The sequence below is a fragment of the Thermobia domestica genome, chromosome 8 (genome assembly GCF_964235325.1).
Source record: "Thermobia domestica chromosome 8, izTheDome1.hap1.1, whole genome shotgun sequence".
In the NCBI taxonomy this organism is placed as follows: Eukaryota; Metazoa; Arthropoda; class Insecta; order Zygentoma; family Lepismatidae; genus Thermobia; species Thermobia domestica.
Window position 1 is genome coordinate 156,474,376 of NC_137461.1, and position 25,779 is coordinate 156,500,154.

General features: G+C 34.7%; 1 protein-coding gene across 2 annotated transcripts in view; it reads left to right on the top strand.

Annotated features, from left to right (window-relative positions):
* LOC145691875 (retinol-binding protein pinta-like) overlaps window positions 1-25,779 on the top strand; it is a 62,751-nt gene that overhangs the window by 18,120 nt on the left and 18,852 nt on the right. For both annotated transcript variants that reach the window (XM_081767184.1, XM_081767185.1), the window contains exon 4: window positions 17,079-17,328. In XM_081767184.1, coding sequence (XP_081623310.1) covers window positions 17,079-17,328 — 250 coding nt within the window. The remainder of the gene's footprint in view (window positions 1-17,078; window positions 17,329-25,779) is intronic.

A 25,779-nucleotide genomic window follows, 5' to 3' on the forward strand; every position in this document is an offset into this window, starting at 1 on the left:
CGTACCTTACGAGTTATTCGGTCTTTATGATAAAGGGGAAATTATTAGAAAGATTAATTTCACTGATTACCGTTCAAAGATTCATTCGGCCACGATTCGGTCACTGCGAAACAATCCAGTTCCCTTATCTCACTTAGGTTCAACGAGCAGTCAAAAATTTGTTTTTAATAGTATGAATAATTGGTAATACACGTTAAAAGCACTGGTGTAATCTGGACGGGGCGGGCTAGAGTTTACGTGAATATCACACCACAAAGGAGGAGAAAACAAAAGAGAATGAGGTAATATATATATATAGCTTTTGACTCATACCTCGGCACAAAATTACTGGTATTTCTTCCGTCACTATTAGCAGTACCTAAAAGAGCACAGTCCTCTTGGTATGAAGGCTGCAGCAATAAAATGGAACGATCTTCCACTACACTTCAGTCCATGTTTCATTGGCAATGCTTCACTTGGGAAAGTCACAGCACCGATACTACATGAAGAGAGTAGAGCATGCACATAAACACTACACATAACCACGACAAACTGTAAAAAAAAAAGGACATATGAAGCAAATTAACGTAGATCATAATTCTTCAGTAGAATTGCAATTTATGTGAGAATTTAAGTAATTTTATGGACAACTCCAAAACTGCATTACCGCCTGCAATTCTCCCTTTCCTGCAACAAAACGCCCGGTGGTTGAGAATTAGAAAGGCGTTGGACCAAACCTCAATTTTGTTACAAATATAGAAGTGTGGCAAACTGCAAATAAGAGAATAAAATAAATTGTTATGAACCACGTGTTTTTTATCGTGAGGGCAATGGATGACTAAAAAAGTTACAAAAGTTCTTACATAAGCGTTTCAAACAAGACAAATTGTAGAAAATAAATATAAGAGGAAAGCAGTTTCTCTCTTTCTTTCCAAAAAAATTTCGTTAAAAGAGAATTACATCTTAATATAAAAGTCTAACAGCAAAAAAGATAAACATTCACAGTAAGTTGAAAGAGAGACAAACACAAAATAAAAGACACTAGTTTCGCAGTGGAATTGCGTCCTTCAAATGCAAGATATACAGATGGGACTCAAGTTTTAAACCCAATAATAATAATAATAATAATAATAATAATAATAATAATAATAATAATAATAATAATAATAATAATAATAATACACAGGTCTGCAAAATTACACTTGTTTTCTGATGTCCTGTATATGTTTTTCTGATTCTTAATTATTTCGACTTGATGAAACCGAAAGTGACCTCCATCATCCTGCATCACGTCAGGTTTTCAAGCAAATGAATAATTCCCTTAAAAATCTGTCCATTGTTTCGTATTTTGTGTAAGTTTTTACTTAGGGATATATTACTCCGCCCCTGATTATCGTAAAGAAATGAATCATACCTTTTCTAATAGTCCGAGATCACATCTTTAGAAAATAAACGAATACTTTTAATCAAATGCACCGGTGGGAAATTATGGACTGAAAACTAATAGAAAGTATATTTAAAAAAAAAAAAACAATTTTTGGGGGTTAACAACCCTGCTTGATAAAAGTATAATTTATATTCGAAAAATATCTTTTAAATACTGGTTACATAGTCTAGAAATTTGGTCAGAATTGCATAAAACTGAAGTAGCGAAAATATTATATTTTGTACATCTTTCCTCCTAACATTTTTCCCAATTCATCCCAATTAATTAAGAAATTTCCTATGTGCACTGTAATTGAAGCAGAGAAATAAATTTTATATCAACTTATTCCTCTAACACAATGATTTCATACAATATTACAATCATTCCGGTACCCAATATCAGGAGGGAAATTAGGTACCGAGAATATACGAAATAATGCCTTTCTTGAAAGAAAAGATTTGTTATTTTTGGTTGGCAACTCTGCATTATACTTGCATGTAAACAAAATATCACCCAAATTATTCTATGCATCATGAAATATTATACCGAAAATCATTCAAATACCTATCGTAGATTTAGCGAAAAGACTATATTAATAGCTACAAGACATTTATGAAATTGGAATAAAGCTTATCTGTCATTGATGCTTACGGAAGCTCTTCTAGACTTGCCTTGTAGACTTCCCCCTTGTTCTACGCTTACCACGTTTTCGGGGAAGTTGTTGAGTTGATTTTAGTTTAGCGTCCCTTTCAGCAGCGAAGCTATATGAGACTTGGACCTACTGATTAACGTGGAATCCGAACCACATGAGCTCCCGCCGGGTTCGGGGAAGTAGTCAGCATGAGAATGCAAGAAATGGATCTTTAAGTTCATGGAACAAACAAGAGTTTTGAACGCTGCAAACATATTTTGGACAATTTCCTTTAACTTGGCACTTTGAGATTGCATAAGAACTTTTTCACTTCTACGAAAGCAATCCATACTTGTTTTTCCGTGTCATTCATATTTTCCATTGTTATACCGGCTAAGCCAAAGGAGACATCGATATTGAGAATGACAGAAATAGTGTCATAAAAAGTAGAAGGAAACAGGACAACGAGAAAACCTACACACACGGAGTTCCTTCAGCACAGTGTCCCTAGGAGCTGGGTGGAACAGAGTGAACCACTAAATTCAAGAAACGTCAGTAATAATAATAATAATAATAATAATAATAATAATAATAATAATAATAATAATAATAATAATAATAATAATAATAATAATAATAATAATAATGGTATTAAAATTTTTAGTTACCTAAAATTAGGCAAAACTTTATGTCGGAATTTCGTGGAGGGAAGTCCAAACCTCGAAGATACACCCCTGGAACTACCAAAATTTTAAATCAAAGCGTACCACTAAAGTATCATGTAAAAAGTGTTCTACTGGACGTTTTAAGGGAAATAACTGTAATAAAAATAACTGAATATCACTTAAAAGTAAGGCATATAATGAAATAACTTTTAGGATATGCAAAGTTCATTATAAAAGCTTTGCTACAGAAATACCAACACAGACCATAATTCGATGAGCTCTGAAATACGTAGTAACAAAATAAAGTATAAGATTCAGTCTACAGAGCAGTCTTCAGTCTTAAAAATTGAACATACAATATTACGAGAATCGAGATAAGACGAGAAATGTTTACGATAATTTTCGTCTCATCTCAATACTTATCTCCAAAGCGAATGAAAATTTGAATTAGTCTTGTCCCGTCTGAAATGTAGAGTATTAATTCTCATCTCGATTTTTTTTTTGTTTTTTTTTTTTTCAGAAGCAAGATGTGAAATTCCTCTTCTCGCTGGGAAAAATAAACAAAAGCGAAATATTCATGCAAAGTCACGTTTCTGCTTATAATGCTATGATCTGAGCGATAATAAGCTTTTAACTTTTAATCTTTTTCGAGATAATTATTATGATAATAGTTTCTTATTACTATTATTATTTCTGAAGATTTGATAGTTCAAGTATTGAGACATCCGAGTATTCAAATATGTGAAGATAATAGAACATGTATCATCGCCGATCAATCGCCAACAAAAATCCTTAAGTAAACAAAGAATACTTTGTGACGTGGATTCGATCCAAGAACCTCCAGATTACGGGCAAGGCGCCTTGAACACTGAATCACTATCTCTACGTGGTAAAGATTCATTTTTACTGTGTTTACGTTAGGTATCTTTGCCTCCACTTGCAAAGTTGTACGTTATTTTTCTTCGCTTGAAAACGTCTTTCGTATTTCTTTTATGATACTATAAGTAAATAATCTTTGGCATAGTTTATATTAATAACTTGCGTTGTTCTTAAACCTTTAGTTCACAATTTAGTTTTTCCTCCACACCTAACTACAGATATTACAGATTTAATTCTCATACTCTGCATTTGTCCCCAAAGCAGTTGCCCTTACTTTGTCAAGTACTTATGTCCGGCACAATACAACTAAATTCACTTATTCGACGAAGTGGAAAAAAATTGGTGGCCACTAATAAATGAAATAACACACAATCCAGGAAAAATTACAGAAATAATAACATATGCTGTATTTCGCCGTGCAAATTCAAAAGTACCATAATAATAATAATAATAATAATAATAATAATAATAATAATAATAATAATAATAATAATAATAATAATAATAATAATAATAATAATAATAATAATAACTAGCAATCTCGCACATCTTGCTCAAGCGCTGGACACAATTGTCTGAATGATTGAATATGATACAAAATTAAAAATATTTATGCCTAGCAATGTACTTTTAATAACACGTATAAATTAAGAAATTCTGGAAAACTACTCGAATTTAACACGTCCTCAAATTTAAGACGCATCCTGATTTTGCTGGGTTAAATAAACGAAAAGTAGTGATATGTTCCGTTTTAACTATTACTAAAGCGCTCTTTGATATTGGACATTTTCGGTGATTTAATATATCCCTCTCCCCTGCCCATGTTGCGTGGCACGGCATCGGAAGTATCATTGTTCATCTCAGCGACCCCAAAAACAGAAGTCCCTGTCCATCTCAGCGACCCCAAAATCTATAGATTCGACACCAATATCGGTTATTTTCGGTCATTTTCAAGTGTCTCTCCCCCTCCTTTCAAATGTCTCTCCCCTTCCGTTAAGTTATATGTCAAAGTGATATGACAAAAACCATCAAAAATTCGAACTTCATCTAGGTTTGATGAAAATTTGATCGAGATGGTCGTTTAAAATGTCAGGTGGTTTAAAATTTGATCATCTCCTCCTCCTCTCCCTTACGGTGCATCGTCAAAGTTAAATGATAAAAATTATCCCAGGCCAGAATGTCATGTATGTTGAAAATTTGATCTTGATCGGTAGGTGTTTCGAGAGTTAAGTTTTATTTATTTCTAGATATTAATCTCCCCTTCCCCTCCTCTAAGTTGTACTGTCAAAGTGAAAATACTTGTTTTAAAAAAAAATTCCAGGCTCGAACGTCATATATGTTGAAAATTTGATAAAGATAGGTCAGGTGGTTCAAGAGTTAAGTTTTATTTATTTTTTATATCTCTCCCCTCCCCTTCTTCTACCCGAGCACTACCGTCAAACGGATGTGATATATATATATATATATATATATATATATATATATATATATACGTTCCCACTTCCCGAACCCTACATTGTGCTGTCAGAGTAAGATGACGAAAACATCACAGGTCCGAACCTTATCTATGTTGGAAGTTTAATCGAGATCGATTGGCTGGTTTAAGATTTATTAAATTTTATTCATTTTCATGCATTTACCCTCCACCGCTTCCCTCCCCTAACTTATACCACCAAAATGGAATAATAAATAACTTCCCAGGTTTGAACTTCATTTACGTTGAAAATTTGATTGAGATCGATCTGGCGGTTCAAAAATTATTAACTCACGAACATGGTCACTTTTATTTTTTGTTTATAGATTTTTGTATGTCTTCCCATCCTCCCCAGTCCCTATGTTGTTCCGTCAAAGTGAAGTAGTAATTTCCATCCATGGCACGAACGTCATCTATGTTGAAAATTTGATCGACATTGGTTTTTTGGTTGGAGTTATTTATTTTTTTATTTTTTTTAATTGCCCTCCACCGCCTCCTCTAAGTTCTACCGTCAAAGTGAATAGCTAAAAACACTCACAGGCCAGATCTACATCCACGTCAAAAATTTGATTGAAATCGGTCGGGTGGTTCAAGAGATTAAGAGTGACAAACATAGTCTCTTTCAATTGGAATTTGAAGATTTTTGTTTACAGACACTGCTATTAATATATAGATAATAATAATAATAATAATAATAATAATAATAATAATAATAATAATAATAATAATAATAATAATAATAATAATAATAATAATAATTGTTCACCTTAACAGTATAGTTGTCTGTTATTATTATTATTATTATTATTATTATTATTATTATTATTAGTAGTAGTAGTAGTAGTAGTAGTAGTAGTAGTAGTAGTAGTAGTAGTATTTGCCTACTTTTGAACTTACACGCAGAAATTACAGTAAAATATGTTAAACATAAATTAAACATAACTTTCTTACAAGGCTGTCTGTATTCTTTATTATAAATTAACGAGAAATGTAACAGTTTCGGAAGTATATCACTTCCTTCTTCAGACTACTATTTCAACTGAAATCATAGTTAACATAACATAATTTGTTATCTCTACCAATCAAGAATCATGTTTTTCATTTAAATTCAAAATATATGCCCATTGTTGTGACGTAGTTAATTAGTAATCAATATTCAGGTAGAAAATTTAGTATTCAATATTAGGTAGAAAATTTCTATATTTAGATAGTTAATTAGTATTTAATTTAGTTAATATATATTAAAAGAAATATAAAGATTGGGTAACAATGTATTATTTCTGTTAAGAGTTTAAAATTGTCACAACAATGGGCATATATTTTGAATTTTAATGAAAAAGATGATTCTTGATTGGTAGAGATAACAAATTATGTTATGTTATCTATGATTTCAGTTGAAATAGTAGTCTGAAGAAGGAAGTGATATACTTCCGAAACTGTTACATTTCTCGTTAATTTATAATAAAGAATACAGACAGCCTTTTAAGAAAGTTATGTTTAATTTATGTTTAAGATGGACACAAGGCCTTTTTATAAAAATATATAAAATATGTTATTATTTCAGTAAGTTTTCCTGGATTGTACGTTATTTCGCTTATTAGTGAACACTAATTTGCCTATAGGCCGACGAATAAATTAATTCGTTGTGCATTTTGATGTAAATAACTTTACAAGAAGAAGCCGGTTCTTTCCAAAGCTGAAGTTAGTAATATTTGGGGGGGGGGACTTTTATGCGGCATGATAGTTTAAGGAAACGTAGCGGATTTACGACCAGTACAGTTATTTAACCTAGATTGAAGTCCTGTTCACGCCCAAGTTGTTATTTTTAGCATAGTGATCGTGACAGTGGCGTAGCAGCAGCCCCCGCAACCCCCGCAGTGCGGGGGGGCCCCGAGGTATAGGGACCCCGAAGTCTTGCGATGAATAAAGATTTAAAGAAGTAGAACTTCAACCTTACTTCTGTCGGCTTTACAACTAGGGCCCCTTCTCTATACTTTGCGGGAGGGCCCGCAAAAGTGTACTACGCCACTGGATCGTGAAGAATCGAATTTTCATATTAGACGAGCAATCCTTAAGAATGTGGAAGGAAATGCTTGTGCCATGATGTAGACAATTTATGAACGTTGGTTGAGAAAGGGAAAGGAAATTACCAGTACATTCGAAACACTTCCTTGATCTCCAGCACTTTTCTTGTTATTGTTCCCAGAAAGAAACCCAACACCATTTGTTAAGCAAAGTTTCGGTAGAGCAATCAGGGGCGTAGTGGTTATCGTGCAAGACTTCCACGTGGAAAATCTCAGTTCGATTGACCGCCAGCTAATTTCGTTTCTTCGCATAAAATAATGACTGCAACTGTGCGAATTACAACCGGCGTACTAGATGAAATATCCGCAATAGATGAAATTAAAACTGTATGTTAGGAACAGATAAATCTTCGGAGATAACTAGAAAATTGCCCCCTCTTTGCTTGTTTCGAAACAAGATTTTATCTCTATTAGTTTAACACACAATTTATTTCCATCCTGTAATTAATGCGTTTTATACATTTGAGCATGAAAGGTCTGCTATATGTATAACGAACATTCATTTTCTTTTTAAACATTTGTAACTTTTCATTTTGATACAGATTGAACTTTTAATATAGGGTGTTTCTGATAGACATTTAGCAGTAAAATAGCACTCATTTACTTTCCTTTCTTTTTTCATTTCTTTTCTTTTCTTTTTTCTTTCTTTCCTTCTTTTTGTTAAGTTTGCATTAGTAGTCAGGAATGGAAGGTAAGACCTACGCTACCTACTGGGTTTATTAGAATGTATTTCCGATCAGTACGTTCACTACCGAATTTGCAACTGAACCACGCGAAAACAAAGCATGTTTAACGTTTGTCGTTATCCTTGTTGTGTCTCAGAGGTCTACAGTTCTACTGGAAGAAGTATTTTATTTGACCACCAAGCTTCCTATTCATTTCCAGAGTGACTCAATGAATGCTTCAAGCATCTTCTATATATTCATATTATTATTATTATTATTATTATTATTATTATTATTATTATTATTATTATTATTATTATTATTATTATTATTATTATTATTATTATTATTAGTATTAGTATTAGTATTACTATTATTACATCATTTCTCGGATCTATTGCCGTGCGATATGGCGATATATTGATATCGCCAATATCGATATTGACGCATATCAACATTCGATATAGCGAATATATCGACATCGATATATCAACATCGTAAATTTTCGATATTCATATTCGGGGGTGAGGTATAGGGGATCCCTAAGACTTGCATTAAATTAGAAATAAAACTTAATTTTACAATAATGTCTTCTAATGACCATTGAAGACTTTGGGGCAAAACTCCGTCAAGTCCTGAAAGTTAAAGTATGAAAGAGATAGCTTCGCAAGGATTCCGATTTCCTTCAAATTAGGCACACATATACTACACCAAAAATAAATCGAAATATATTATTTGTTTCTTTCGGAGAATATGTTAAGGGAAACAAAGAGTCCCTTTCCAAAAAAGGGTCCCTTTGATTAAAAGAGACACTTTAAAGATACGACATTCTACCCATATAAATATTATTTCAAAGTAGGAAATACGGATTTTGTTGTCTTCGCGAGAAAGGGGTTGCGAAGGGAAACACCCCTTAGAAATAACAGGGGACATGCAGAATTCAAACGGAAATTGGATTTCGATGAAATTTCCTGCAACCGTGATCTGTTGTTGATATTGAGTTCCTAAGAAAAAGTCTCAATGGGCACAACCACAAATCACTGATCGTTTGGCCACTACAGGGCCACATTTTTGAAAGCAGCCGAAGATAATGGTATCCTGGGATTCGATGAAAATGACTGAAACTGTAATATGTTTTAGATGTTGTGATCGTGAGTACAATTCTCAATAGGCACAACCACCAATCATTGACAGTTTGGCCACTACATGGACGCTTTCTTGGGAACAGAAGATAACAGTATTCTGGATTTCGGTGGAATTGCTTGAAACTGTGATATGTTGTAGATTTTGCTATCCTGATAAAAGGTCTTAATGAGCAGAGCAGCTAAGCACTGACCGTTTGTCCACTACGAGGCCACTTTTTTGAAAGCAGCCGTGCCGAAGATAGTAATATTCTGGATTTCGGTCAAAATAACAGAAACTGTGATATGTTGTAGATATCCTCATCCTCAGATACAATGTCAATAGACACAAACACAAATCAAGAATCGTTTCGTCACTGCCGGTCTGCTTTCTTGAAAATAGCCGAATATAACGATTTTCTGGATTTCGGTAAGATTGTGTAAAACTAAGATATATATATTGAAGATCTCATCATGAGAAAAAAAAGTCTTAATGACAGAACCATCTAATTATGACCGTTTGTCAACTACAGGTCCAGACTTTTTAAAATATCCAGGTATAACGATATTTTTGATTTCGGTGGAAAGGAATGAAACTGTGATATATTTTAGATGTTCTGATCCTGTGAAAAATTTTCTAGGGCTTGCCAGGGTTTCCATTTATCCCGCAAGATGAACATCTGAATGTTGTCAATGCTTAAATGACGTTGGCCGCTACTCTGCCCATCCTTTTTCTCGGCTGTGAGATAGGACTTTTCAGATCTGGACTACTAAAATTCCAGATTATCCTTACCTTCTGCTGCTTTAAAGTATGCGGCGTCGTAGTTGCCAAATGATTACTCATTGTTGTTTCTGTCCGTTGCGATATTTTCTCAGAATCACAACATCTACAACATATCACAGTTTCGGTCATTTTTATTGAAATCCATAATATCACTATCTTCTGCTGCTTTCAAAAAAGTTGCCCTGTAGTGGACAAATAATCAGTAATTGGTGGATACGCTCATTAAGATTTTCCTCAGGTTCACAATATCTACAACATGCACGGTTTTTGTCTGTTTTACCGAAATCCAGAACGTCGTTATCTTCGGGTGTTTTCAAAAATATAGCCCTGTAGTGGTTAAATGTCAGTGATTTATGGTTGTACCCATTAAGGTTTTTTTCTTAGAAACACTGTATCTACAACATATCACTGTTTCAAGCAATTCCATCGAAATCTAATTTCTGTAGGGATTATGCAGGGTCCTGTGCCACTTCGAATGGGGCATTGCCCCTGCAACACTTTTCTCTAGAAAACGACAAAATTCGTATTTCCTACTTTGAAGTCATCTTTGCATCGCAGGAATTTCCTTTCTTCAAACTGACCCTTTTAATCAAGGAGGCCCTTTTTTGAAAAGAGGCCGTTTGCTCTCAACCTATTTTCCAAAAGAAAGAAAAACTACATTTCGATTTATTTTCGGTCTAGTATATGTGTGCCAAATTTGAAGAAAATCGGATGAAGAGAAACAATTGTGAAGTTATCTTTTTCATACTTTCACCTTTTGGACTTGATGAGGTTTTGCCGCAAAGCCTTCAATTTCTTTATGACCACAAATTGGAATGTAAATAAATCCACTTGCCAATTTGCAATATTATATACTGTAACTTATATACTGATAGAACATGGTGAGATGGGAAAAGAAGAATGTATCAAGTGCATTTTGCACTTCTAGTAGTGATTTGAACTAGCGTCCTCTAAGGTGATTGTCCAACGAACGGATCAGGTGATAATCAGAAGGTGCAATATCCAGGGAGTATGGCATATGCAATAGCGTTTCCCCTCCAATTCGTAGAATTGTGCCCTGTGTCCCTATTCACGGAGGACCACTTTGCGATTCGAAAATGCTGGCTTCAGAGTTTTGAGTTTTTTCTTGAACACCACTCAACTGCTGACAGTAGACAGTTGCATTGATGCTGTGATAAGCTAGTAGCAGTTCCCGATGCACGCTGCCGGATGCAGTCCACCAAACACACAGGAAGACCTACTTCTGGAGCAGTCCTGGTTTCTGCTGTTTTGAAACCGGTTCATGGGATGCTAACCAATGATGACGACTCCGCGGAGCTTCTTACAGGACCCACTTCTCATCACATGTCAACACCCTGTACAGGAATTGCTCCTTCTTCAGACAAGGCAGCAAAGAAGCACATATGTCTGCTAGCGTTGCCTTCTGTCCCAGAGTCACTTTATGTAGAATCCATCGACCCAACCTGTAGTGTTTCCAAAGTTGATGGAGTTGGTGCCGAATGGTTTCTCCGCTCACTCTGAATTGTAGTCCCACTTCCTCACATATCTAACCACTGTTCGCCTTAATTGCTGCCTTAAGATTTTTGTTTTGCACATATGTTGGGGGTCCGGCACGTAATGCGTCTTCGAGTGTTTCGTCAACGTCCTTATACTTGTTAAAACACCGCTTCACTGTCCGCGTAGTCACGACACCCTTACCAAAGCTTAGCATATCTTCCACCTCGCTGCAGCGGCGTTTGACCCCAGTTCGAACTCTTTCACCATACACGCCCTTATGGCGCTCTGTGGAGGTCTCATGTTCACTCTGTCCTTATGCAAGTTCACGTTGTAACTGAACTGTCACAACCAGGTAGTATGCTGGATATATCCCACACCAACGACTGACCTTCGCTTTATCACCATTGGCATTCAATTCAAGGTATGAGGGCCAATTGAACACGGACCTCCATAAAAAGCGACAGAACTTTTTGGTTACCTTCATATATATATAATCTTATATTTCATATATCATATCATTGAGTAAGAAATATGGTATTTGCATCTAATATGTATATCGCTTTTAGATGTAGAGAAAATTAATATTTCAAACACTTCTTGTTTTCTAATGCTCCTTACTTATATTATTTTCAACATTAGTTTATATTTCTACAGTTTAAGATAACGAAAATTTAATGAACGTCAATCGTACGTAGACCCAAAGTACCACAAATAGATATTAACTTACACTTCGAAAAACTTTAAAAGTAGTACTTATTGCTTCCGGATGTATGATTACTTCCTTTTGTATTATAATAATTATTATGGGTAATGCACTCCTAGTTTAAGAACAGTAAACCATGTTATTTATATACAGTACATATTTTTCGAAAATGAAGTTATAGACTCAGTTTGTAGGCGAAAAAGTTGAACATTTTAATTACAACCTGAGTAGCAACTGAATTTTTCTCTGCTATTTTAACATTTTCATTATAACATGTTAACCGTATATCCTAAACATTGGGTTAGTGTGAATAAAATATCCGAGTCACGTGTACCGTTTTCAAAGGGGAGTAAACCACTTTCAACATTGTCACGCACAATTCACACTTATGAAATCATTGAGCTAAAGATTGAATTCCTTGACGAAAGAAGTGTGGAGTCTGCAATGCGAACAAGTGCTCAACAAACACGTTGGCGTCTTGTCACAAGGAAAGTTCTTAAACACTAAACATGATCGAGATACCGAAAGAAGTAGTAGTTTGAGGGACAGATATTAGTATAATTCCGTGGATGAGACCAAGTTTCATACTGCAAGTAGTGAATAGTCTCTACCAATCTTTGAGCTAAGTATAAAATGCGTTTTCATGCAATGTGAGAACAGCATCTCCTTGGTAGATATTTTTGAAAACGTTTAAGGTACATATCAGGAAGTTCTTTTTTTTGACAGAAATGATCCGCAGTGATAATTTTGTATTGGTGGAGAAAGATATGATAGAACTTCATCACATTTCACCGTATTAGCAAAAATCCATCCTGCGAGTAGAGGTGGAAACCGTCCTGGTTGTCGGTTACGATCCAAAAGTTCTCATAACAATTTATGGGATTTGCAGCAGATTCAGTTTGCTTCCGAAATGACACTTCAATGTAAGAAACCTTCTCAGTAATTTATTACACTCAGAAAACGGAATACTTGCAGGCGATACACTTTATTGGCTGATGTCAACTCATCTGGCCAATGTTTTCTCCTTTCCGATTGCATGGAATTATATAGCAACTGTAGTATCGTGTGTACTTAAACTATGTGGAATTGTGTGAACACTACTTTGAGGGTTTCCTATCACAGTGTTCCTGAGCTTATGGGAAAATGTTATTGATTGAATTGCTAACCGTAGAGCTCATTCCGAATATTATGCCACTGGCACAAAATTTTACAAGCTAATGTTTTATGTGGGTGAGCAGAATGTCCAGGTAGAAACTTGTAAATGAAAATCAGTCGCAATTATGTATTCTCTAGTGCGGCTGTGCTTGACGCGACCTTCTCCAGCAACGATCTGTATCCTGACTTACTGGGTACCATAATTTGCTTCTAACCACATATGGACAGGGTTGATATGTTTAAAACAAAATGTTTAAAACAAGTGTTTAAAACATGTTTAGAACGAGGGCTGTTGTTTTATTCAGTTTGTTTTAAACGTTATAAACAAAATGTTTTAAACGTGTTTTTTTTCGATGGTGGTTGAACATGTTTAAAACAACTAAAATATCAGATTGAAAAGTTAATTTAATTTTCTAACAAATAACCCATCCTCCGCAAGATTTGTGCATGGAGTAAATTACAAGCAGAGTTATATTCTTATTATAAAAGCAATTAGTGAACGAAATTCTGCACATCAATGTGCGTATAACTAAACCAACAGAAATTCAAATGAAGTATTTTAACATTTCTTAATTTCCTAGAATAAGGGAGGTTAAACACACTATATACTATTCTAAGATCCAAATCCGCCAATTCAAAACTTGGGTATTTTTTGATCACTATCATTTCCATATTAATGAAGAGTTCTCACATCATAAGCTAGAAGAAATGCTCTGACAAATACAATACAACTCATAGAAATGAGCGGTGACTAGCCTACAAGGAGCAAATGACATATTTTAACTAAACAGTTTTCAAGATTCATCTCTATCTGCAACATGGGTAGCTAATAATGATTAATGTCTACGGCATAACAACACAATTAACTCTAGACGCCCGCCAGGGATTTTAACAAAATAGTAGACGTTCGGGGCTCTGGTGACCTCCCTAATTATCACAGAGTCATGAGTTATAACCATTGGAAAGCTTATAGACCACAAATTTCAATGTTGTAACATTCCTAAAATTCCCGCCGTATTCGTAGGAAAAGAACAGACGTAAAAATCATTAAAAATATGGAAATATTGACTTTGCGTGGCCCTGGCAACCCTTGCAAACACCCTACGCTGACAAAATGATGAATGTGTAGGCCACATACTTGTGACAATAATGTAAGAAATGGTAGCCATTGCTGCCATTGCGTAATGAATTCGTTTTATATAGGAAATATTTTCAAAATAAATAAATAAATAAATATATATGCGCAGAAGACATTCATTGAATTAGACATTCTCTCCCCTTCCCCACTAGTACCACGTCCATATGCAAAAACCGTCATTTTTGCTGCACACATCATGTATACGAACAAGAATTATGTTTCTAGACCACTTCAGTGAAATATATCTTGTGTTGGGACCGTCCCGAAAATAAATGTAAATTAACCAAATTTGACCACCTCTTCCTCTATAAACAGCAAGTACACATACAGGTTACCTTACTATCATGTAGGGGACTACCTCATTGCTTCACATACCAATTTTTATGGATGTACCACAAAAGGGGGAGGAATACCTGCCAAAACCTGATGAAAAAAATTGATGAAAAATTTAAAAAACGAACTTCATCCTCCCTTTCTCGGCCGTACATGCGTATCCCCTATATACATGAAATACAACTGACGGAAAGCTTCATCCCTCAAAAATACTTTGTTACCAAATCATCTTTCTAGCTTAATTAGAGGCTGAGCTATTGATGTTTGTTGTAAAAATAAATGTAATTTAAGTCAAAAAACTTAAACTCCAAAAATTGGCTAACTTTGCCCCCTCCCTTCTCCCCCTACTTCATTGCTTCACGTAACAATTTTTATGAATGGCCCCCAAAAAAACTATTGAAAAAAAACATGATATTTACCCTCCTCCCATATACATAAAATGCACACCAGCAAAGCTGCATCTTTTAGGAATAAATTGGTACCAAAACCATCTTCCAGCCATAATTTGAAATTTAAGACTGAGCCATTGAGGTTTAAAGCCCTGACACAGCAGTTGCGTCAATGGGCGTTCAAAGATTAAGAATGCAGACGACCAATAGAACGTAACACAAAGAAACTAAACTACATATTCCGTGAACGGAGATCGGGAAAATCCCAATTTCTTTCTCCGGAATTGGACATTTGGGCGGACCAAGATTAGGGAAGTTCCCGAAATTTGATCTAGATGGCAAGCAAATATGCGTATTTAGATTATTGTTTTAAACAAAATAAACATTTTAAACATACATACAAATACGAGAAACACACACTATATGTTGTAAATTCATGCCTTCTATAATATGGCATGCTGAAAATTACGATACTATCAACAATAATTCGTCAAATACCTTAGTCGTATAGTTCCCCATAATGCGAAAGTCTATATGTGCCTATAATGATTAATTAAGATAAATTATGAACATCACTTGGAAAAGTTGAGTTATAGGCTATGCATGATATGTGGAAATATGTAATATTTTCAATATTATAATTATATATTTGTAAACAGCTTTAATACATCTTTCGGAATTCGGTGGGTGTCTGAGATTCAATTATAGTATTTACATTCAAATGCATTGTACTTGATAACAGTTGGAGTGGCTTTAAGTAATTGATTAAAATTCACTAACCCAGAATTTCAATGCAGTTTTGTATTTAGAATTTACTGCATGGAAATTATATTAGATCAAGAAAATAGTTGTTTATAAACTTCAATTGTTTACCACGAAATCTACATTATTAAATTGAATTTCTAAAATAAAACTAGTTTGATGTTTCTCTTTGTCGAACTAGTTGACCTTTCCGTAGTATATGCATATACAGCTTTAGAGCAAAATCATTATTTTGTTGCAAAATTGTGCTCTAGTCACATCTGACATATATCTACTTTAGATGTAGTAAGGTGAGGAAAGGTTTGTAATTATTGTTCAGCTCTACTTCAATAACAATGAGGTTCTTCCATATGATATTGAAGAACGGTGTTCATAACAATATTAAATGGATTAATATATCTAGTACACCTTTAGTTACTTTTCTACATACAAGAGACAGTTTAAAATAAAATAGCATTGATTCTACTAGGTACTAGTCGGCAACTAAGAAATTTTTCACATATATAATATATTAGCAGTTTAGTGAATGTTAACGGAAGAATAATTTTGATCAACTAATGTTTTCTTATCACTCGTTATTATCAAGAAGGATTTATCTCGTTCTTTAGCTATAATTTCTAATTTAGCTTTACGGTCACATTCATGTAAAATTGCTAAGATGTAACTCAACGTGCCATAACTTACAATTTAACATTAACTTGCTCACAGTCCTCTTCGCTCGTTATGTATACACAGGGTGTTTCAAAACAAACATCGACAACGTTTGGGAGGTTATTCCTGACACCAAAATAAGACGAAAAGTATAGACCAATCTAGATGCACAAATGCTTCCTTTCGGAGTTACAGGCTGCAGAAAACATGAAAAAATAAACTTCAAAGGTCCATAGCTCCAAAACTATGGGACCTACCGTAGTCGGGTCAAGACTTTGCTTAGGAACTAATATGTGCTTTATCCAAAAAAAACATGTTCCAGAATACTAAGGTATTAACGGAACAATTTTTGTACAGGCAGTTTGGTTACGGGCATGTAATCTGAAGTACTCCCAAACTATCTCTATAAAAATTGTTGTGGAAGTACTGCAGGATTCTGAAGCATGTATGTTTGAATAGAGCACCTATTAGTTCTTTAGTAAAGTCTTGACCCGACTACGGTAGTCCCCGTAGTTTTGGAGCTATGGGCCTTTAAAATTCATTTGTTCATGTTTTCCACAGCCAAAACACCGAAAGAAAGCATTTGTGCACCCAGGTTGGTCTATGGTTTTTGTCTTATCTTGGTGTCAGGAATCATCTCCCAAACGTTGTCTCTGTTGTTTTGAAACACCCTGTATAAAGACTAGAATTATGTATCGCCTACCTGTATTAAACAATATAAACTAACTACTCTGTTCTGCAGCTTGGCATTTCCCCTTAAAGAACTAACCGAGGACGGTTATGTGGTAGCAATATTTAAACAACCAGATTATGTAGCAACGTTTGATCCTGATATGTATGTAAGGAGAAGTATATTAAGCATGGATTTGGTGTCTAAGCTGGGACCACCTTGTGCCGGATTTATTCTTCTAATGGACTGTGCTGGATTTAAAGTTTCTCATACTCTCAAAATAACAATTCCAATGTTAAGAAAGTTCCGCACATGTTGTTTGGTAAGTATACTAGTACTACTACTATAATAATAATATATGATAATATATTTATTTTAGTACCATGAACAGCCAGATAGCAAAAATACAGCACTTAGTCATAGAACTAAGGGTTATAACACACATCTTATATTCCTTTTAATATTAACAATACATTTGTTTCGACGACAGGAGGTCATTGTCTATCTTGTAATATACACATAATTTTATTATTTCTATCTTGTCTGCATAAACATAATTAATTCATTATTAATTAAAATACTTAGTCAATTGTCTTAAAATTGTCCTTAAAATAAGGATGCCGTCAAACATACAGATATACTATATAAAACATACATAAGTATTAAAATCTATACGTCAGTTCAATAAATACAATTATCCCGATAATATATTAAAAGAACTTGTCAGTTTTCTTAAAATTATAGAATTTTTATTCATAGGAATCATTTCCGATGCTTTTCTAAAGTTAAATGTTGGTACCCTTATACCTATATTATGTAGGCAGTATTCACTACTATATTTATTATCTAAAATTTTCTGAATAAAGTTTTTCTCTATCATTTTTCTTCTTACATGTAATTCTTGCAACCCCCAGTATTCGTTCCAGTAATCATAACTATGAGAGTAGTAATCTTTTTTCTTATTTCTACACAATAGTCCAATGAAACATTTTTGAACCGATTCAATTGTGTATATATTATTGTATTGGATATATTATTGTGGATATAACTACCAATAATAATAATAATAGCAGTATTTATATCTCACGTTTTATGCCATTGGTGTGGAACTGATTTTTTGGCCAACACGTGATATTTCATATAAAATTAAATCTAAATGCTAGCTTCTTAAAAAGAAAGATAGTTACTTGATTCTGCTACAGATAAATTTTCATTGTATTTTTAAAACACAGAACAGAAATATAGTAGGGTGGGGACACTTGGCGCAGTTTTTTTTCCTACTGCGCATGCGCAAACCCTTGACGCTGATTGGCTGGCGCAGGTCACGTGACCCCGCCACGCCCCTTGACGCTGATTGGCCGGCCACGCCCCTTCACGCTGATTGGTCGGTGCGGGCCACGCCCCCAGCCACGCCCCTTGACGCTGATTGGCCACGCTCTTTTACGACCTCCTATCTACTGCGCTGACTGGCTGGCAGCGGACCCCGCCGATTGGCTGGCGTCGGAGCTCACCCCCTTGACGCTGATTGGCCGGCCACGCGCACGGTCCGCGCAGATCGGCCGGCGCCGGATCACCGTCCACGCACATGTCACATAAGACTCGTTCCCTATTATGTCCACTTTTAACATAGCAGATATTACACAGAGACTACGAACACATAACGCAGCACATATTACATAAGACTCGTTCCCTTTCATGAGCACTCTTTTTAAACATAGCAGAGAATAATGGGGAAGTATTCGCCCTCCATTTTGAGACCAATTTTTTGACCTACTGCGCATATGCGCAAAACTGTTCCGATTCCGCCGGAGCAGAACTGCCGTTCTCTATATCAATGGTACCAGAACACACACACACACAGCAGACCGTAGACTGTTCCGGTTTAGGAGCAGACTACGGCTATGCGCAGAAACATAAAATAAGACATAACACCCCCGTTCTCTTTTACGAGCACTTTATAGCAACATAATAGAGCAGAGAATAAAAAAAATAACAACACACACACACACACACACACACACACACTTGATTGCTTATGCGCAGTAAAATTAAATTTCCAATTAATTACACATTGCACGCATGCGCAGAAAAAATACACTAGACTACAGACTGTTCCAGTTGCAGTGCTGGTTCCGGTTCAATAGAGCAGACTACGTGCAACAAGCAGGTCATAAAAGACTATGACCTATTTTTCATCCCCTAAATAACATAGTATACACACACACACACTTGGTTGCGTATGCCAAATCCGATTTAGTACAAATAACACGCATGCGCAGAAACATTTACATTTCCGATTCGACCATGCTGGTAAAGAATACCACACTTATTTCTACCTGGGTCTTATAGTTTATGGGGGATACGCCCTTTCTATGACAATTTTAACCGATTTGGATGAAACTCGGTATACAGGGGTTTTCGCCCATGTTGATTACGAATATTATATTTATTTTTTACCTGGGTCCTATAGTTCATGTGGGATACGCCCTTTCTATGATAATTTTAACCGATTTGGATGAAACTCGGCATATGGGGGTTTTCGACCATGCTGAGTACGAATATCATACTTATTTTTTACCTGGGTCCTATAGTTTTTTGTGGCATACGCCCTTTCTATGACAATTTTAACCGATTTGGATGAAACTCGGCATATGGGGTTTTCGGACATGCTGATTACCAATACCACACCTACTTTTACCGGGGTCTTATAGTTTATGAGGGATACGTCGTTTGTATGACACTTAAAACCTAATCACTCGAAAACGGATCCACATATTGAGATGGTGTTTCCAAATCTAGTAATAGGTCATCAGGTACTTCAAGATCCAAAATAATGAACATCGAAGTCAAAGGTCAACATACTTAAAACCTAATCACTCGAAAACGGCACCACATATTGAGATGGTGTTTCCAAATCTAATAATTGGTCATCAGGTACTACAAGTTCCATAATAATGAATATCGATGTCAAAAGTCAACGTACTTAAAACCTAATCACTCGAAAACGGAGCCACATATTGAGATGGTGTTTCCAAATCTAGTAATAGGTCATCAGGTACTACAAGTTCCAAAATAATGACTATCGAGGTCAAAGGTCAACATACTTAAAACCTAATAACTCTTAAATGGATCCACATATTGAAATGTTGTTTCCATATTTAGTAATTGGTCATCAGGTACTACAAGTTCCAAAATCATGACCATCGAGGTCAAAGGTCAACATACTTAAAACCTAATCACTCGGAAACTGAGGCAAATATTGAGATGCTGTTTCCAAATCTAGTAATACGTCATCAGCTACTACAAGTTCCAAAATAATGACTATCGAGGTCAAAGGTCAACATACTTAAAACCTAATCACTCGAAAACGGAGCCACATATTGAGATGGTGTTTCCAAATTTTGGTAATTGGTCATCAGGTACTACAAGTTTCAAAATAATGACCATTGAGGTCAAAGGTCAACATACTTAAAACCTAATCACTCGAAAACGGCACCACATATTGAGATGGTGTTTCCAAATCTAATAATTGGTCATCAGGTACTACAAGTTCCATAATAATGACCATCGATGTCAAAGGTCAACATACTTAATACCTAATCACTCGAAAACGGAGCCACATATTGAGATTGTGTTTCCAAATCTAGTAATAGGTCATCAGGTACTACAAGTTCCAAAATAATGACTATCGAGGTCAAAGGTCAACATACTTAAAACCTAATAACTCTTAAATGGATCCACATATTGAAATGTTGTCTCCACATTTAGTAATTGGTCATCAGGTACTACAAGTTCCAAAATCATGACCATCGAGGTCAAAGGTCAACATACTTAAACCTAATCACTCGGAAACTGAGGCAAATATTGAGATGCTGTTTCCAAATCTAGTAATACGTCACCAGCTACTACAAGTTCCAAAATAATGACTATCGAGGTCAAAGGTCAACATACTTAAAACCTAATCACTCGAAAACGGAGCCACATATTGAGATGGTGTTTCCAAATCTAGTAATAGGTCATCAGGTACTACAAGTTCCATAATAATGACCATCGAGGTCAAAGGTCAACATACTTAAAACCTAATCACTCGAAAACGGAGCCACATATTGAGATGGTGTTTCCAAATCTAGTAATTGGTCATCAGGTACTACAAGTTTCATAATAATGACCATTGAGGTCAAAGGTCGACATACTTAAAACCTAATAACTCGAAAACGGATCCATATATTGAGATGGTGTTGCCACATTTAGTAATTGGTCATCAACTACTACAAGTTCCAAAATAATGATCATCGTGGTCAAAAGGTTAAAGTACTTAAAACCTAATCACTCGAAAACGGAGCCACATATTGAGGTGCGGTTTGCAAATCTAGTAATAGGTCATCAACTAGTACATGTTAAAAAACGTACTGACTTTCGAGGTCAAAGGTCAAATATTTAAGCCTTAATAACTCGTAAACGTAGCCAGCAAGAGATTTCTGTGACCTATTCATTTTTTTGTTCCAAGCAGAAAAAGTGAAGAATGAATAAATTTTAATGACTTATTTGCTATTGTACTAACGAGAAATCTCATTTGTAACTAGCTCAGAATTTCTTTACATTTTGGGTTATTCAAAATAATTTGGATAGACTAACGAAAAAGAAAGCAAAGATATGCCATTTTAGCTAGCTGAGAATTTAAAGAAACAAAGGGAACCTACTCAATTTTCTATCAACGAGAAATGCCATTTCAACTACCTCAGAGTTTATGTGTCTTTTTGTGCTAAGGTCTATTTTAACTCTTCTTGACTAATTAAATAAACGAAGGAATATTGTACCAATGAGAAATGCCATTTTTTCTAGACCATGTTCTAATATTTAAACAAACGAAGGGGTGGATTTGAGTGACCTATTCAATTTTGCACCATTAAGAAACAACGGCGTATTTTAAATCATTTTGTACTATTTAAATGAACAAACAATCGGATAAATTTAACCGACTCAGAAGTGTACTATTTAAACAAACGAAGGTCTCTTGAGAGAGATTTCCAATTTTGTAGCAAGTAGGACTATTTTCTAACTAACTCAGAATTTCATTTCATATTGTAATACTCAAATTTGGATGGAGTGTTTAGTTTTGTTCGAACCAGAAAAGTTTGATTGGATTATTTCCTTATGTACCAACTGGAAAAAGTGAAGGAATAAATTTGGGTGCCCTAATCAGTTTTGTACTAAGCAGAAAAAAAGCGAAGAAGGTAAAATTTAAATAGCTCAGTATTTATGTACATTTTTGTACTACTAAAATAAACGAAGGAATACATTTGGATGTTCTACAGAAGAAAACGGGGAAGGGCCATTTTATTTAACTTTGTAGCACTCAAAATATACAAAGATATAAATCTGTGTGACCCATCCAGTTTTGTACTAAGCAGAAAATTTGTTGGCTTTTTTAGAAAGGCCATTTTATCTTTTGTATTCAGATTTTCCGGCTACTTTTTGTGCTCTACAAATAAACGGAGGAAAAGCAAAGAGAGACCATTTTATGTGCCTTTTGTAACGAAGAAACAAATTTGAAGGAGGTTCATTTTAACTAATCCTGCTGCGAGTAGATCAATTAGTACATAGTAAAAAAATAAAACAATATAGCATTATTGCGACTTTCATTTTCGAATACATACGAATTAGGCCACTATGGCAAAAAATTCTACTCTTGGAGCAGACTTAAGAGGACCAAGCATTAGAAACCCGCTAGTAGGGCGTCGATTCAGTAATCCATATTGGAGTATACCTTTTATACAACAAACAAGCTTCTTACCCCCACTCCAGAAATTAGAAAACAAATTCTTTCTTCTACTGTCTTCGGCATGCATTTTAGACCAAGGGCAGCAAGACACTATATTAAATAACACTTCTGCTGGATAGAAATTCGATTCTCTCGATCTTCTGTTTTATCCGGCAACTTTACTTGGAAATTATCCACATCTTAGAATTTATCAGGTTACATCTAGTAAAAGAAAACGAATAGATAATTTTGAGACAGTTCCATATGGGTAAATACAGTATTAGTAGAAACGATAGTTCTTAATTAAGTAGAGATAAGGAGAAAGTGAAAAAATGGAAAATTAAATTTTAAATCATTATTATTATTATTTTAGATGTCAAACGGACGAATAAATGAATTTGAGTGGCATATGTACGGAATTTAGTTTTGTACCGGGCAAAAAAAGAAGTGAAGAATTTAGTGTTTCTTCACTTAAAATAATAATAATAATGATTTAAAATTTAATTTTCCATTTTTTTCACTTTCTCCTTATCTCTACTTAATTAAGAACTATCGTTTCTACTAATACTGTATTTACCCATATGGAACTGTCTCAAAATTATCTATTCGTTTTCTTTTACTAGATGTAACCTGATAAATTCTAAGATGTGGATAATTTCCAAGTAAAGTTGCCGGATAAAACAGAAGATCGAGAGAATCGAATTTCTATCCAGCAGAAGTGTTATTTAATATAGTGTCTTGCTGCCCTTGGTCTAAAATGCATGCCGAAGACAGTAGAAGAAAGAATTTGTTTTCTAATTTCTGGAGTGGGGGTAAGAAGCTTGTTTGTTGTATAAAAGGTATACTCCAATATGGATTACTGAATCGACGCCCTACTAGCGGGTTTCTAATGCTTGGTCCTCTTAAGTCTGCTCCAAGAGTAGAATTTTTTGCCATAGTGGCCTAATTGGTATGTATTCGAAAATGAAAGTCGCAATAATGCTATATTGTTTTATTTTTTTTCTATGTACTAATTGATCTACTCGCAGCAGGATTAGTTAAAATGAACCTCCTTCAAATTTGTTTCTTCGTTACAAAAGGCACATAAAATGGTCTCTCTTTGCTTTTCCTCCGTTTATTTGTAGAGCACAAAAAGTAGCCGGAAAATCTGAATACAAAAGATAAAATGGTCTTTCTAAAAAAGCCAACAAATTTTCTGCTTAGTACAAAACTGGATGGGTCACACAGATTTATATCTTTGTATATTTTGAGTGCTACAAAATTAAATAAAATGGCCCTTCCCCGTTTTCTTCTGTAGAACACCCAAATGTATTCCTTCGTTTATTTTAGTAGTAGAAAAATGTACATAAATACTGAGCTATTTAAATTTTACCTTCTTCGCTTTTTTTCTGCTTAGTACAAAACTGATTAGGGCACCCAAATTTATTCCTCCTTCGGTTTCTTTTTTGTCGCTGGTGCTCCATTTTTTTGTTGGTACATAAGAAAATAGTCCATCCAAATTTTATTCGTTCTTCACTTCTTTTTCTTATTTTGTTAGGTACAAAACTAGATATTCTACCCAAATTTATTCCTTCACTTTTTCCAGTTGGTACATAAGGAAATAATCCAATCAAATTTTTCTGGTTCGAACAAAACTAAACACTCCATCCAAATTTGAGTATTACAATATGAAATGAAATTCTGAGTTAGTTAGAAAATAGTCCTACTTGATACAAAATTGGAAATCTCACTCAAGAGACTTTCGTTTGTTTAAATAGTACACTTCTGAGTCGGTTAAATTTATCCGATTGTTTGTTCATTTAAATAGTACAAAATGATTTAAAATACGCCGTTATTTCTGATTGGTGCAAAATTGAATAGGTCACTCAAATCCACCCCTTCGTTTGTTTAAATATTAGAACATGGTCTAGAAAAAATGGCATTTCTCATTGGTACAATATTCCTTCGTTTATTTAATTAGTCAAGAAGAGTTAAAATGGACCTTAGCACAAAAAGACACATAAACTCTGAGGTAGTTGAAATGGCATTTCTCGTTGATAGAAAATTGAGTAGGTTCCCTTTGTTTCTTTAAATTCTCAGCTAGCTAAAATGGCATATCTTTGCTTTCTTTTTCGTTAGTCTATCCAAATTATTTTGAATAACCCAAAATGTAAAGAAATTCTGAGCTAGTTACAAATGAGATTTCACGTTAGTACAATAGCAAATAAGTCACTAAAATTTATTCATTCTTCACTTTTTCTGCTTGGAACAAAAAAATGAATAGGTCACAGAAATCTCTTGCTGGCTACGTTTACGAGTTATTAAGGCTTAAATATTTGACCTTTGACCTCGAAAGTCAGTACGTTTTTTAACATGTACTAGTTGATGACCTATTACTAGATTTGGAAACCGCACCTCAATATGTGGCTCCGTTTTCGAGTGATTAGGTTTTAAGTACTTTAACCTTTTGACGACGAAGGTCATTATTTTGGAACTTGTAGTAGTTGATGACCAATTACTAAATGTGGCAACACCATCTCAATATATGGATCCGTTTTCGAGTTATTAGGTTTTAAGTATGTTGACCTTTGACCTCAATGGTCATTATTTTGAAACTTGTAGTACCTGATGACCAATTACCAAAATTTGGAAACACGACCTCAATATGTGGCTCCGTTTTCGAGTGATTAGGTTTTATGTATGTTGACCTTTGACCTCGATGGTCATTATTATGGAACTTGTAGTACCTGATGACCTATTACTAGATTTGGAAACACCATCTCAATATGTGGCTCCGTTTTCGAGTGATTAGGTTTTAAGTATGTTGACCTTTGACCTCGATAGTCATTATTTTGGAACTTGTAGTAGCTGATGACGTATTACTAGATTTGGAAACAGCATCTCAATATTTGCCTCAGTTTCCGAGTGATTAGGTTTTAAGTATGTTGACCTTTGACCTCGATGGTCATGATTTTGGAACTTGTAGTACCTGATGACCAATTACTAAATGTGGAAACAACATTTCAATATGTG